Source organism: Narcine bancroftii, chromosome 4 (genome assembly GCF_036971445.1).
Source record: "Narcine bancroftii isolate sNarBan1 chromosome 4, sNarBan1.hap1, whole genome shotgun sequence".
Classification (NCBI taxonomy): domain Eukaryota; kingdom Metazoa; phylum Chordata; class Chondrichthyes; order Torpediniformes; family Narcinidae; genus Narcine; species Narcine bancroftii.
The window spans coordinates 308,808,201-308,824,096 of NC_091472.1; the positions used below are offsets into that span (position 1 = coordinate 308,808,201).

A 15,896-nucleotide genomic window follows, 5' to 3' on the forward strand; every position below is an offset into this window, starting at 1 on the left:
TGCTGCTCTGGTGGGTTTGAACTAGATTTGCAGGGGGATGGAAAGCAGAGCAGATAGAGGAGTGGAGGAGGGAAAAGATTATGAGAAAATTGCTTGCACAACTAGAAGTCGACAGGATGTACATGGTGGAAATGTTCTCAGGTGCTCTATTTCAGTGCAAGCTCAGAGCGTGGTTTGGCACATGGAAATATGACATTAGTGAAACTTGGTGGCAGGCGGTCAGGACTGGCAGCTCAAAGTTCCTGGCTTCTGTTTTAGATGTGATAGGATGGGTGAGGGGGGATGAAAGAGGGAGGAGTGGCATTCCTTCAGGTGGGGAAAATATCACAGCTGTGCCCAGGCAGGACAAACCAGAGGATGCATCTACTGAGGTTGTATGGGTGGAGCCGAGGAACAAGAAAGGCATGGAGTGGTTTTGTAGACCACCCAATAGATACGAGAATTGAGGGAGCAAATCTGTCGTGAGAAAGCAGACATAAGGTTGTGATAGTAGGAGATTTTAACTTTCCATATACTGACTGGGACTCCCATACTGTAAAAGGGCTGGATGTCTTGAAGTTTGTGAAAGATGTTCAGGAAAGTTTTCTAAACAAGTGATAGGATCATTTTGGGTCCAGTGATCATAATGCCATTAGTTTCAAGTTAATTATGGAGAAAGATAGGGCTGGGCCTCGGATTAAGATTCTAAATTGGATAAAGGCCAATTTTAAGGGAATGAGAAAGGATCTTGAATGTGTGGATTGGGATAAGTTGTTTTTCAGGCAAGGATGTGTGAGGTAAGTGGAGGATCTTAAAAAGTGGAATTCTAAGAGTACCGAGTTTGTATGTACCTGTTAGGATTAAAGACAAGGGAACCTTGGTTTTCAAGGGATATTGGGGATCTGGATCGGTAGAAGAGAGAGGTGTATAACAGGTATAGGCAACATGGAACAAATGAGGTACTTGAGGAGTATAAAAATGCAAGAAAAACCTCAAGAAAGAATTCAGGAAGGTTAAAAGGAGACATGAAGTTGCTTTGGCAGACAATATGAAGGAAAATCCTAAGGGGTTCTACAGGTATATCAAGAAAAAAAGTAAGAGACCAAATTGGTCCCCTTGAAGATCAGAGTGGTTGGTTTTGAATGCATCCAAAAAGAGATGGGGGAGATCTTAATTTCCTTTTTCATCAGTCAGCAAAAGGGCACAGAGTGGTGGGAAATAAGGAAAACAAGCAGTGAGGAAATGGAACCAATACAGATTAAAGAGGAGGAAGTGCTTGCTTTCTTAAAGCAAATAAGGGTGGATAAATCCCCATGGCCTGACATAATATTCCCTCAGACCTTGAGGGGGGCTAGTATAGAAATTAGCAGAAATATTTAAAATGTCCTTAGCCACAGGTGTGAAACTGGAGGTTTTGATGGTAGCTCATATTGTTCTATCATTTAATAACCCCAGAAATGATGGGCTGGTGAGCATGAGATCAGTTGTAGGTAAGTTATTGGAAGGTGTTCCAAAATATCACATATACAATTATTTGGATAGCCGAAAACTGATTAAGGATAGTCAACATGGCTTTGTGCGTGGTAGGTCATGTTTAACCAATCTTGTAGAGTTTTTCAAGGAGGTTAGCAGGAAGATTGACAAAGGAAAGGCTGTGGATGTTGTCCACATATTCTTCAGTAAGGCCTTTGACAAGGTCCCACATGGGAGGTTAGTCAGGAAAGTTCAGATGCTAAGTATTCATGTTGAAGTCGTGAACTGGATTCGGCAATGGCTGGATGGGAAATGCCAGAGAGTAGTGATGAATTATTGCTTCTCAGACTGGAAGCCTGTAACTAGTGGTGTGCCTCAGAGATCGTTGATTGGACCATTGTTGCTTTTCATCTAAATCGATGATCTGGATGATAATGTGGTAAATTCGATCTGCAAATTTACAGATGACACTAAGTTTGGGACAGTGAATAAGATTTTCAAAGCTTGCAGAGGGATCTGGGCCAGCTGGAAAAATGGGCTGAAAAAATGGCAGGTGGATTTTAATGCAGACAAGTTGCATTTTGGAAGGACAAACCAAGAAAAGACATGTATGGTAAATGGTTGGGGGCTGAGGAGTGCAGTAGAACAGAGGGATCTGGGAATACAGATACATAATTCCCTGAAAGTGGTGTCACAGGTGGATAGGGTTGTAAAGAGAGCCTTTGGCATATTGGCCTCCAGGAATCAAAGTATTGAGTATAGGAGTTGGGATGTTTTGATAAAGTTGGACAAGATATTGGTGAGGCTAAATTTGGAGTATTGCGTGCAGTTTTGGTTATCTAACTATAAGAAGGATATTAATAAGACAGAAAGAGTGCAGAGAAAATTTACTGGGATGTTGCTTGGATAAGGAACTGAGTTAGAGGGAAAAGTTCAACAGATTAGGACTTTATTCCCAGGAACGTAGAAGAATGAGAGGAGATTTGATAGAGGTATTTAAAATTATGAAGGGATAAGTAGAGTAAATGTAGATAGGCTCTTTTTCCACTGAGGGTGGGTGAAATATAAACCAGAGAGCATGGGTTAAGGGTGAAAGTGGAAATGTTTAGGGGGAACATGAGGGGGAACTTCTACACATAGAGTGTGGTAGGCGTGTGGAGCGACTTTCCAACTGAGGTGGTGAATATGGGCACAATTTTAACATTTAAGAAGAATTTGGACAGGTATGTGTCTCGGAGAGGTATGGCGGGCTATGGACTGGGTGCAGGTCAGTGAGACTAGGCAAAAAAATCGTTTTGGACAAACTAGAAGGGCTGAAGTGACTCTGTTCCCCCAAGATGAGATTTTCCATTCCAGACCTTCTGAAATATCTGCCTTCTTCCACAATAGTGACTTCCCCTCCACCTCCATTCCCCATTCAGCTATCCTGGCCCCTTCCTCCACCAAATGCAGCAAACACAGGATTCCTCTTATCTTCATCTACCACAGCATCAGCTTCTGCATCCAACACATTATCCTCCGAATTTCCCGCACTTACAACAGGATCTCATTATCAGACACATCTTCCCCTTTTCTCCCCTCTCTGCCTTCTGTAGGAACCGCTCCCTCTGTGACTCCCTCCTCACCTATTGCCCCTCCCTTTCACCCTGCACCTTCCCCTGTGCTAGCAGGAGGTGCCACACATGTGTCCACTCTTCCTTCCTCACCACAGTTCGAGGACCCAAACAGGTCCTTCGAATGAAGGAACACTCCACTTGTGTATCCACAGGATTGATTTACTGCATGTGGTGCTCCCTTTGTGGCCTTCTCCGCATCGGAGAGACTGAACGCAGACTGGGAGATGGCTTCACTGAGTACCTTTGCTCTGTCCACACCAGAGACAGGGACCTCCCAGTGGCCAACCATTTCCTGCATCCCACTTCCATACTCGCCTGTCTGTCCATGGCCTCAAATACTCTCCCACTAAGACAACCTGTAAATTGGAGGAACCGCACCTGATTTTCTGTCTGGGCTCTCTCCAGCCAGATGGCATTAACATCGACTTTTCTGCTTTCTGCTAACCTGCTCACCTTTCCCCCTCCCTTCTCTCCCCCATCTTATTTCCCCTGAGCTCTCCATCCCTTTCCCTCTCTGTTTACCTAGCCTTGCTGCTGTGCCCTCCCTCCCTTCACTACCTATACATCCTGCCTTTACGACAGTGCTCCTCCACCCCCCCCCCCACACCTTCCCCCTTACCTTTTTATTCCGATGCTTGCTGCCATTTTTCCATACCTTGATGAAGGGATCAAGCCATAGGTTCTGTACCTTAATCTTTGCTATGTAAAGGACAGTTTGACCTGCTGAGTTTCTCCTGCATGGTGTTTTTACTGATACTGCATTCTCCGTGGGCTGTGAAGATTTGAACCAATCCTAAGGCTAGTGAGCTGATTTGTAGCAGGGAACGATTCATTGTTTCTATCATAACCTATTGACAGCATTAAGGGCGTTGCTTCTGGAAACTTTTCTCAGTCATAAAGTGATAAAAGAGGACCTGATGTCAGGTCTTGACCCAAAATACTGACCATCCCTTTCCTTCTACAGATGTTGTTTGAGTTGCTGAATTTCTCCAAGAGCTCCAGGTTCCAGCATCGGCGGTCTCTTGGGTCTCCTGTATTACAGCACATAAATTTTTAAAATTTAGACATGCAGTATGATAATAGGCCCTTCCAGCCCTCGGGCCTGTACTGTCAATTAAATCTATTTGACCTGCAACCCAGTATGTTTTTTTTTGAAAGGTGAATGGAAACTGAAGCATCCAGAGGAAACCCATTCAGACGTAGGGAGAACGTACAAACAGACAGAGCCAGAATTGAACCCCAGTCACTGGCACCGTAACAGCATTGCACTAACCTTCACGTTAACCATGCTGCCCATGTAATTGGGCCTTTCTTCAGAGTACCAAATTCACAGGGAGGTCTTGTGATCAGCATTTTGTACAGTAGCAAAGATATTGAAGATTAATCTGTTGCTGCATTTTTGCAGTAGACATTAAGCATGCAAAAGAAGTGGCCTTTGGTTCGCTCAACCAAGATGAAAAACTTAAGATAAAAGAAGCGGAGGAAAATCATGGAGGGTTGTTCTTATCTAGAAAGCACTACCTAAAAGAGTTTGTTAATTACATTGTGCTCCAATGAAAAAACAGTGGAGAAACCCGCTCTGAGGATAGTTGAGTGGGAAGATGATGAACAATATTGGTAACTCCCAAGAACCACCCTCAGCTTCTGGATTTGCCCTTGGCTGTGATGACAGGGTTTTCATCCTTGTGTTACTGCACAGATATCAGTGGAATATTGGACAAATTGTCAAGGGGCTGCATGAAGCATTTGTGTTCTCCTTCTAAACAGTCGTATTGTAGAGGGCATTTCTAGCCCCTTGTTCCTGTGTCATCACCTTCTTGATGCTACTGTTTCATGTGGTGCTGTATACCAAGTGTCCTCTGCAAAGCAAATGTATCCAAACTGGTGTCTGGACGTGGGGCTTATTAATATTTGTGAAATAGTCCATGTTTTTTCAAGCAAATAATGAGAGAAAATGATGTGATGGTGTCAGTCATGTGACCTGTATTCGTTGTGTGTCAAGAGCACAGCGCTATGAATAAAATATTGAATGACATGTTGTATTTTTGAAGTAGGAGCCAGAAAGTGTCAATGAGATCAGTTTGTTATGAGCCCAGAGGATCCCAAAACCCAGCAGCAATAGATATTCACCAAGACAAATGGTTACTTAAACAAAAGTTGCTTTTAGTTATCTTTAAACATGAAAATAGAATCAAACTTTAACACTATTTACTTAACTAACCTAACTTAACCCCCTTCTAATTCTAAGTGCACGTGTATGTAATGTGTGTGAAAGTTCAGAAAAGTTCTTTGGTTCACAGTCCAATCTCACTTCTCATTCCATCGTTCACTGGGTGCAGGCAATTCTTAGACTGTGCACAGAATTTAACATTTATAAACTTTACCGGGCTTTGATGTTTGAAAGGTAAATGGTTACTGCTCAGGAAGGTACTTATCGGTTTTCAGAGAGATTTTTGTTATTCTAGGACATCCACAACTGATGTACGTCCATCATTCTCTTCAGTGTTTTGCTGACAAAACTTTCCCCCTCAGGGTTCTCCAGATGATAACCTCTTTCTTTCAGGTCACCACAGAGTTCCTTTTCGTTTCACTTATTCCAAGTGAAGCATTAGGCAGCCAGTCCTCTCCTCTTGCATGAACCACAAGGGCTTTGACCAAGCTGAACAAAGCACTTACAAACCCATCTTCCAAATGGGGCTTTCCACAAGCTTGCCAGATTGTCCAATTCCAGTCCCAGCTGCTTCTGCTGGCTGCATCGTGTGTGTGTGTGTGTGTGTGTGTGTGTGTGTGTGTGTGTGTGTGTGTGTGTGTGTGTGTGTGTGTGTGTGTGTGTGTGTGTGTGTGTGTGTCTCTCTCTTCCCCCTCTTGCCAAACCACATGACCCTCTTAGAACAGTGCCAGACAGAAGGCGGCTCCAACAAGCTCTTTCATCTGTTGCCTTTTTATAAACAACAAAAACAACAATCCATTAGTGAAGTCTCTTGGGCACTCTCCCAAAGTTCTTGCAAAGACTGTTGGCCCCGACATGTCTAGCATGGGGCAGAGCTCCAGTATTTCAAATAAGATCTGTTTTAAAGTGTTTGTATGTGACCTACTCTAATAATCCTTTCCCAATGTATCTCCCAAAAACATATCTATATACTCTGTCACAAGTTGCTGTCATCAAACCATAAAGGCCTTACGGGCAATATTCTCTGTTGCCTTTACCCTCAAAATTGGAGGCTGCACAGATAATTTGGAATTTGATTTGCCTTCATAATTGAATGTTGCCATTCACAAAGGTTCAAAGACAGACATTTTAGTGTTGTGAAGAACTTATCATCCAATCTATGTTTCACTTTATGTTCAATTCAGCTGAAGTGATCTTTTAGTTTGATGATGTTGAAAATACAGTTCGGTGCTGCTTGGGCATCATTGCGAATACTCATCCTATTAAATATTGTGGTGTTATATCGAGTTTTATGTGATCAGTGTGCTTTGACAAGTTAATGTTGCATGACTTTTTGCGAGTATTGATGCGATCTGGCACACTAACGGTTCTTCATCCTCTAAAATATTCCATATGGAATTTAAACTGGAGGTGGGGGAAAAGCGGGGTAAGAGAGAAGCAGGGGAGAGAGGGGAGGAGCGGAGGATGGGAGAGACGTGTAGAGAGAGAAGAGGAGCAGGGGAGAGGGGAGAGAGAGAGGGGGAGAAGGGGGGAAGAGAAAGAGATTTGCACAGTTCAGTAAATGCAGGTTGTGATACTTCGAAATCAAAGTGCTGTTTCCCATTCGGATTGTGCTATAAGACTATGGAATGTTTTCTGTTGAAGTACTTTGGAACGTCAGTGTCAAGAATATTTGTTGTTTGTAACACGCGAATTTTTTTTCTCCTCTCCTTAGAATATATAAGGAAATTTGATGAAAATAAGTTTTGTCAGGCTGGGATTGCTAGTTTTGTGACTGAGGTGAGTGGACATTGTTTTCTGAATAATATTTCTGTTTTCTTGAACTGCCTTTGGATGATGTTAATGACCCTATTTTTGTGTGATAGGATTTGATTATAATGGGAGCTCCTGGATCAAATTCGTGGTCTGGAACTGTTATAGTAAAGAATGAAAAGACCGCTTCCTTGCTTTTCTATAAGAACTCTGATATCATCAAACAAGGAAGCTATTTTGGTATGCAACCGTTAATAGACAATTTGCACCATGTGATTAGGATCTGTAATGCTCCGCAGCCTTTAACCTTACAGATAAACTTAGCTGTTTAAAAATAAAATATATTTTGAGTTTTTTTTTTTGTAAAATTTGTATCGTTTATAGTTGCATGTCTTCTGACACAATCTTGCTGATTGGACCTTACATATTGAGAGTAAAGAAATGCTTGTATTTTACATTCATAAAAAAATCAAAACTAAAATAATTTTTAAATCACACACCTATAATTTTATTTACAAAGCTCTACAGGATGTAACAATCCACGTAAGTGAATTGAGCACGCTGTTGTTGCGGATTCCCCTGAATGTTCCTTTCCGTCTCCCCCATAACTTCCTTTCTCATTATCACCCTTCACCTAATTAATTTCTTTCCAATCATCTATCTATCCCTTTAATGAAATCCATCCACTTTTGCTCTAATTTTCCCTACATCCCTGCTCTTCACCTCCAATTCCCCTCCACTGTCACTTCTGTCTGGTTGTGGTAATTGTGAAACCTCTCTGATGGAAGGGAAAATAATGATGGTTCACAAGGTGTGGACAACAAATTCACAACTTGAAATCATCAAGAACACAAAGTTCCCTTCATTCTGCTCTGCCTGTGAGATTCTGGAAAACTCGTATACTCCATACTGTAAATACAGATATATCCTGCTTTACGAACACTTGCTTTACAAAAATTCACTTTTATGAAGAAACCTGTGTTCACTATCCAAAATAAATTTGAATGGGTTTTCATTTTTATGAAAATAACCTTCAGTAGTAGTGAACGGGTCTTTGCTTCACGCCATTTCAATTTAATGAAAGGTTTCATAGGAACACACTAGTTTCATACAGGGGGGTGTACCCGTGTTGCAATACATGCTCCTGTTCACAATACAGTAATAATTATTCATCTGTTTTGGCTTGTGTTGCTCTTATTGGTTTGCTCAAGTTCTTGTATTTTGGGATTTACCACCCAAGTACAGGTAAGCCTCGACTTACCATTATTTAAAACAGATTCTGATCATCGTAACTTCAAAATATCGTAAATCGGAACATTGTAAGTCGGGATCTGTACTCATAAAGTTGGCCGTGTATGAGTGGAATGGCGACTTGGGGTTGGGAACTGTGACGGGTTCTATTATATATAAATCTTTTTATTTTAAAAAGAGATAGATTGTGGGAGGTTTGGTGTAGGTCTCCACAAACAGACATTAACACTTCACAAAAGAGATCTCATTTAAAATGCAAGAGCTTTGCTGAAAGACACCAGTGGCTTTGCAAAAGACAATGGGACTGTTTTGAAGGAACTTCAGAAGAAGGTGCAAATGGAACAGAATGTTGACATGTACCAGGCAGAGGCTGATAAGATCTTTCAAGGATTGGGTTAGCCCTGCAAGAAGGTCATGTGGTTTTGCACACACACACAGAGAGAGAGAGAGAGAGAGAGAGAGAGAGAGAGAGAGAGAGAGAGAGAGAGAGAGAGAGAGAGAGAGAGAGAGAGAGAGAGAGAGAGAGAGAGATTTTGAGCATGGAACATGGCAAGCTTGGTTGAAAACTCAATTTTGAAGATGGGTTGTGAGTTCTGAGTTCAGCCTGTTGAAAACCCTTGTGGTCCTTACAAGAGTAAATGGCTGGCTAGAGTGTTTCACCGGAAATAAGTGAAACAAGAAGAGCTCTGTGGTGGCCTGGAAGAAGAGTTTACCATTTGGAAAACTCTGATGGGGCACGTTTCTTCGGCAAGGCACTGAAGCGACTGATGGAAGTACATCAGTTGTGGATGTCCTAGAATAAGAAAAATCTCTCTAAAAACTGACAAGAACCTTCCTGAGCAATAACCATTTGCCTTTCAAGCACCAAAGCCTGGTGAACTTTATAAATGTTAAACTCTGTGCGCAGTATAAGAATTGCTTGATACCTGTGAACTTGGAGGAGTGAGAAGTGAGATTGGACGGTGAATCCAAGAACTTTCCTACACATTTCATACACGTCCACTTTGATTTAGAAGGGGGTTAAGTGAGGTTAAGTTAATAGTAATAAGTTAGAGTTTGATCCTGTTTTCATGTTTAAAGATAATGAAAAGCAACTTTTGTTTAAGTAACCATTTGTCTTGGTGAATTTCTATTGCTGCTGGGTTTTGGGGTCCTCTGGGCCCATAACAGAACATTGAATATCTGGAGTGCTTATATTTTTTAGGTTGCTTGACAAGCTGAAACATACAAAATTGAAACTTCAACCTGGAATTGATCGAGTTTTGTTTTCTGCGCACCCATTAAACATGCAGGAAAATGTGTTCAACTATGGTGTAGCTTATAAAAAGTAAATGTGAAGTGAAATTGTGCCAGGAGTAATGGGAGTAACATCCAGATAAACTGCCAGACTGAAGGTGCTGGATTATAATGGACAACATTTTTTTTCCAGAAGGTTTGCTTACTGAAAGAAAATAGAGGATTATGATGGACAACTTCAAGCTGAACACAAAGATAATTTCAGATTTTCTGTATCACACAGGAACTTAGTGAAACATTAAGCTTTTATTGAATTTAGCATGTTTAATTGCATAATGACATTGACACATTGTTATTCAATCAACTGACCTAAAAATGTTTTGCCACTGATTTTCGTTTGTACTCAGCATCTGATGCATCCCATGCCGGTGTCTAAAATTAGTCAGCCAGCATTGATCAATTTCTGTTGCCCTGATACTGGTTTTCCATGGGCGCAATGTCCTGGTGAAACTTTTTAACATGTTCGTCACTGACTGCACCAAGATCAGCCGGGAAGAAGTCCAAGTGCGAATACAGAAAATGAAGTTGCCTTCATGGCTCTCTATGCTTGAAACACGTTGTCAATCAGCTGGATGCAGCTTGGTGCTCTGTAGTTGCCAAGAAAATTCTCAACAACGTCGTTAAATGCCTTCCATGCAATTTTCTCCAGCCTCACTGGCAGATCTTCAAGCCTGCACTACCCAGACATTCTTGAACTGACCAAAACACCTTGGCTTGTGAGCAATATACTCTTTGGCTTGGCTTCGCGGATGAAGATTTATGGAGGGGTATGTCCACGTCAGCTGCAGGCTCGTTGGTGGCTGACAAGTCCGATGCGGGACAGGCAGGCACAGTTGCAGCGGTTGCAAGGGAAAATTGGTGGGTTGGGGTTGGGTGTTGGGTTTTTCCTCCTTTGTCTTTTGTCAGTGAGGTGGGCTCTGCGGTCTTCTTCAAAGGAGGTTGCTGCCCGCCGAACTGTGAGGTGCCAAGATGCACGGTTGGAGGCGAGATCAGCCCACTGGTGGTGGTCAATGGGGCAGGCACCAAGAGATTTCTTTAAGCAGTCCTTGTACCTCTTCTTTGGTGGACCTCTGTCTCAGTGGCCAGTGGAGAGCTCACCATAGAACACGATCTTGGGAAGGCGATGGTCCTCCATTCTGGAGACGTGACCCACCCAGTGCAGTTACTAGTAGACAAGAAATCACAAATATTTTTAAAAAAAAGGTACGTGATTTAAAAAATGGTGTTTTTTAGGATCAGAAGCTCTAAATCCGTAAAACACACCCAAATGTGTTCAGGAAAAAAGATTCTTGTTGTCCAGTGTTGCATCACCAACAGTAATAGAAATTCACCAAGACAATGGTATCTTCAAAACAATAATTTTTATTAATAACTATTAATAATATATCTTACTTAAATCTAAATTGAACCACAACTATGCACAAATGTGTGTGTGTGTGAATAATGCAAACCATTAGAGCTTAGGCACAATTCTGAAAAGTTAATTGAAAGTTCAGTCTTAGAAATCTTGTGTTGAAACTTGAAACTTTTAAACTGTTGTTTGGAAGTGATTATGAAGTAGTTGAGACACTGAGTCATCAGGCTTATCAAAACTCATAGGTGATGTGGATCCTTGCTGATTGCTGCTGCTCTCCGATGGCAGCGTTCCCTGTAGATGTTCTCGTTGGTGGGAAAAATTTTGCCTGTGATATCCTGGGCTGTGTCCACTATCTTTTGCAGGGCTTTACGCTTTGGGGTTTTGCTGTCCTCATACCTGACCATGATGCAGGAGTCACCACACTTTCCATCACATATCTGTAGAAATTTGCCAGGGTTTCTGATGCCATATCAAACCTCTGAAAACTCCTGAGGAAGAAGACATGCTGCCATGTTTTCTTTGCAATGTCATTAGTGTATTGGGTCCAGGAGATAGTGACTTCCAAGTTGGGAAGAGTATCAGATTCAGTGGGTTCACAGAAGAACGAGTCCGGACACAACTGTTACAATCAATGTTAATTTAATTACATGCAGGAGACAAATAGGGGAGAATGTCAAACGTTACCCAATTACTATATTCCTTAAACAACGATATAGACATTCACACCTGACCCAGGTTGGACTCTGATACCAGTGGCCGCTCTACATGCTCACACACTTGAGTACACACTCTACAGACACGGACTTCCACACACACACACCCGGTTCCCTGTACCAACGAGGATGAGACTCTCTGCAAGTATTGATCTTTCACAGTACTACGGCTCAGCTTCAATGTAGTGCACACCTTATCCGTGTCACTGCCAACAGCAAGGTGTGCACTAATAGGTGGCCAGGGTCCAACCTTGATTGGCCGGCGATGTTACTTCAGAATGTTTCAATTAGGGAGGTCATGTGACCACCCACAAAACACACATTCCAGACAGGCAGGGAGACCACATTTCCTCCACACATAACACCAAGAACTTAAATTTGCTTATCGTCCCCATTCCCCCACTGATTACTGAATCACACACCTCTCATTTTCCCTTCATAATGTCAATAATCAGCTTCTTGGTTTTGGTGACATTGACGGTGACAACAGTGACCATCGCGAAGGTTGGAAAAGCCTACTTGTGCGCTGTAAGCTTTCTGTGATGCTGTGGCAGATTGATCACAGAAGGCGAAGTACCATACTTTGCTGTGAAAAGCATCTGGTAAAGGCACCAGACAATAAACAAGATTCCAGCATGAAACTAATTGTACATTCAAATAAAGGCAGCATCAGAACTGCTCACTTCAGAAACCACAGCCCGATCAGATTCACATTGATTCTGGGGAAACTGCCAAATTATATTAGACTTGCTCAGTATTATAAAATGAGGTCAATGACTTGGAGTTAAGGTATTAGCAGATTTGAGAAACTTTAAGTGAACACTGAAATTGTTGAATATTTTTGAGTTGTCTACAAACCTTTACTAGAAGAGATGCAGATGCAGAAAATTGACTTATTGCTCCAAATTTTGACATGGTGAGAGGTGCATAATCTTTTCTCCTCAACCTTGATTAATTGTTGTCATGCGGATGTTGGTAATTGGATGTTACTTTTTGCTATTCCTAATTATTTCTTTGTGATCCATTACAATTTTTAAATGTGCAAAGTTTGATTTTTTTTAAAAAACGCAAACCTATAAGCAATGAAGATCGATGCTCAAGATGCGATGGGCCCATTACTTTTCATATCAGTGCTTTTGTTCCTTCCCAGGTTATGCCGTAAGTGCAGGACACTTCATTGATCCAAACAGCACAGAAATTGTGGGAGGAGCACCCCAACAGGAAATGACTGGTCAAGTAAGAATTCTGAGTTTAGAAGTATTCCTTTCTTTGCAATTGGAGAAATAATTCAAAACAATATATCAAAGGCTGCTTTGACAGATGATAGAAAAGATTATTTTGAGTGTGTGGGACTACAAATAAGATACTCAAATTTTGCAGGTTACACAAGACCATGAGAACCTGCAACAGGAGAAGGCCATTCATTTGATTCCTTGAGCCTGGTCTGTTATTTATCAGAAATTTGATTGGGGATTCAAGAGTTAGAGGAACAGGTTTTAAACAGGATTGAGGTCCTGCATGGTACTTTGCCTCCCAGGTACCAGGGTCAAAGATGTCACAGATAGGGTCCAGAGCCTTCTCAGGCAGGATGCTGGGCAGGCAGATTCGTGGTCCACGTTGGGACCAGTAACGTCTGGAGGAAAAGGTTGGAGGTCCTGAAGAGAGAAGGAAGCTAAAAAGCAGGACCTCAAGTGTGGTCATCTCTGGATTGCTGCTTGTGTCATGTATAAGTGAGGGAAGAAATAGAAGGTTTTAGCAGGTGAATATGTGGCTGAAGAGTTGGTGCAGGAGGCAGGGGTTCAGATTCGTGGATCATTGGGATTTCTTCTGGGGAAGGTATGACCTGTCGAGAAAGGATGGGTTGTCCCTGAACTGGAGGTGAAACAATATCCTGGAGGGCAGATTTGCTAGAGTCATTGGGGAGGGTTTAAACTCATTTGGCAGGGGGGGTGGGAACCAGGATGAGAGTGCAGCGATTAGAGTGGATGGTGGAAAGGTTGATGAAATGTGTAGTGAGTTTGTGAGGAAGGACCAGGTATTGGAGGAAGTGAAAATGTAAACTGTTAGAGGGTTTAAAATGTGTTTATTTCAATTTAAGATTAGGAAGAAGATTCCAAGATTCATATTGGGATGAAGTCTGCAATGTTCAATATAATCATCTTGATTTATCTAAATACTAGATCCCTGTTCTCTCCCCAATCCCATTTATTCCTTAATATTTACAAAACTCTCAACTTTGTATGTATTCAAGGATTCAATCTCCACATTTTTCTCGGATGAACAATTCCAAACACATTCAACCCTTTAAGGGAATAAACTCTTCCTCATGTTTGTCTTGAATGGTAATTTCCCTGCCCCCCCCCCCCCCGCTCTGATTCTGAGATTATTCCCTGTGGCCCAAGATCTTCCGACAATGGCAATAGCCTTGCAGCATCTACCCTGTCAAGTACACTAGCAACCTGACATTTTTTAACGTAATCAGCTCTCATTTTTCTAGCTCCCAATGATCAAACTTGCCTCATAAAACAACTCATTCGTATCTGGCATCACCTGGGTGAACCTTCTCTGAATTGCCTCGAGTTTATCTTTCCTTCAACAAAGATCTTCCCCATTTAAAAAAAAAAAATTACATTCCCTAAATATGTCCTAGCTCCTTGTGGGGTAAGAGTTCCCTGCTTTGATATATATAACCCATCGAACTGCAAATGAATATTGCAGTAGCCTTCCCGATTATATACTGCACCTATATGCCAATTTGCTCCATTTATTTCTGCTGCAACTTTGTACAATTGTTCTCCAATTGAATAATGTTTATTTTTATCATTCTTTCTTCCAAAACCAACATCTTCACATTTTCCCACATTACGCTCCATTTACCCCATCCCCTCCCCCACTCAATAGACCTAAATATTTTCTATCAACTGCATGCTTCTTTGATTGATATTTCCAACTACATCTGCAAATTTGCTGCCTTCCTCTCAATCATGAATGTGTACTGCAAACAGGAGAGGTCCTTGATTGCAGCACTGATTTCCAGTAACATCCCACTGCTTGCAGATTGGCCACCTTATCCATGCCCCTTATGATTTTATAAACATCTATTAGCTTCCCCTTTCACCTTCTATTCTCTGGGGAGAAAAGTCTCAACCTATCCAGCCTCTCCTTAGAATTCAAGCTTTCTGGTCCTGGCCACATTCTCATGAATTTTTTGTTGTATCCTTTCTAGCTTGATATTTCTATTGCTGGGTGACCAAAACTGCCTCCAATAATCCAAGTGCAGTCTCACTAACGTCCTGTGGAGTCGGAAAGTGATGCCCCTGTCCCTGTACTCAGTGCCCTAACTGATGAAGGCTAGTGTGCTAAATGCCTTATTCACTACCTTCATTTCCGCTTTCCTGAAACTAAAAATAATGGAGTCGCTGGAGATTGAACCTGGGACCTTGTACATGTGAAGCATGCACTCTACCACTGAAGCATCTCCCCTCCCGTTGCTGCTTTACGCCAAATTCTGCAAAAATAGTGTGTTTTTTCAGTTAAAAGTAGTTTCCTTTGGAGGATGTGGAAAGAGCAACGCCGTCTTCTCACTGGTGCATTTTTTTTTCCTGCAGGTTTACATCTTTAAACAGGATAGAATGAAAATGGAAGTAATTTTCAAGGCAAAGGGTAAAAAGGTATGGCAAGGATTAAAACTGATCTTTAATTCTGAGATTCTGCAATGGTTACAATCTCTTTGTTTCTGTGGCTTAGCTTGCTTCATACTTTGGCTCATCAGTTTGTGCCGTGGATCTCAATTCGGATGGCCTATCGGACTTGTTAGTAGGAGCTCCCATGTACAGCGTGGTCAGAGAAGAAGGACGAGTCTATGTTTATTTGAACATGGGATCGGTAAGACTAAAGAATTTTCTCTGAACCAATTAATATTTATTATCACATCATTGTGTTAATCAGTTTTGTTTTTTGGACAGGGAACGATGAAGGAGCTTGAAGTGGAGCTGTCTGGAGGAAAGTCCTATGCAGCAAGGTTTGGGACTGCAATTGTGGATCTTGGAGACATTGATGATGACGGGCACTCAGGTTTGAAATGTTTAGCATTGGTGGTTTTTGCATTTCTCTAGAGTCAGCTGACGTGGACTTTTTACCCCCTCCATAAATCTTCGTCCGCGAAGCCAAGCCAAAGAAAAGAAGAAGAGTCAAATTATACAATTTCTTAGTTCATTGTGATACTTTGCAACATTCTAAATGAAGGTTGCGGTTGTTGTTACCTGCTGTTGCATCAAAACGTTTGCAAC

General features: G+C 41.7%; 1 protein-coding gene across 6 annotated transcripts in view; it reads left to right on the plus strand.

Annotated features, from left to right (window-relative positions):
- Positions 1-15,896, plus strand: part of itga4 (integrin alpha 4) — a 140,004-nt gene that overhangs the window by 31,705 nt on the left and 92,403 nt on the right. For all 6 annotated transcript variants that reach the window (XM_069935867.1, XM_069935869.1, XM_069935865.1 and 3 more), the window contains 6 exons: positions 6,953-7,017; positions 7,104-7,230; positions 12,758-12,843; positions 15,216-15,278; positions 15,355-15,492; positions 15,573-15,681. In XM_069935867.1, the coding sequence (XP_069791968.1) occupies positions 6,953-7,017; positions 7,104-7,230; positions 12,758-12,843; positions 15,216-15,278; positions 15,355-15,492; positions 15,573-15,681 (588 nt within the window). The remainder of the gene's footprint in view (positions 1-6,952; positions 7,018-7,103; positions 7,231-12,757; positions 12,844-15,215; positions 15,279-15,354; positions 15,493-15,572; positions 15,682-15,896) is intronic.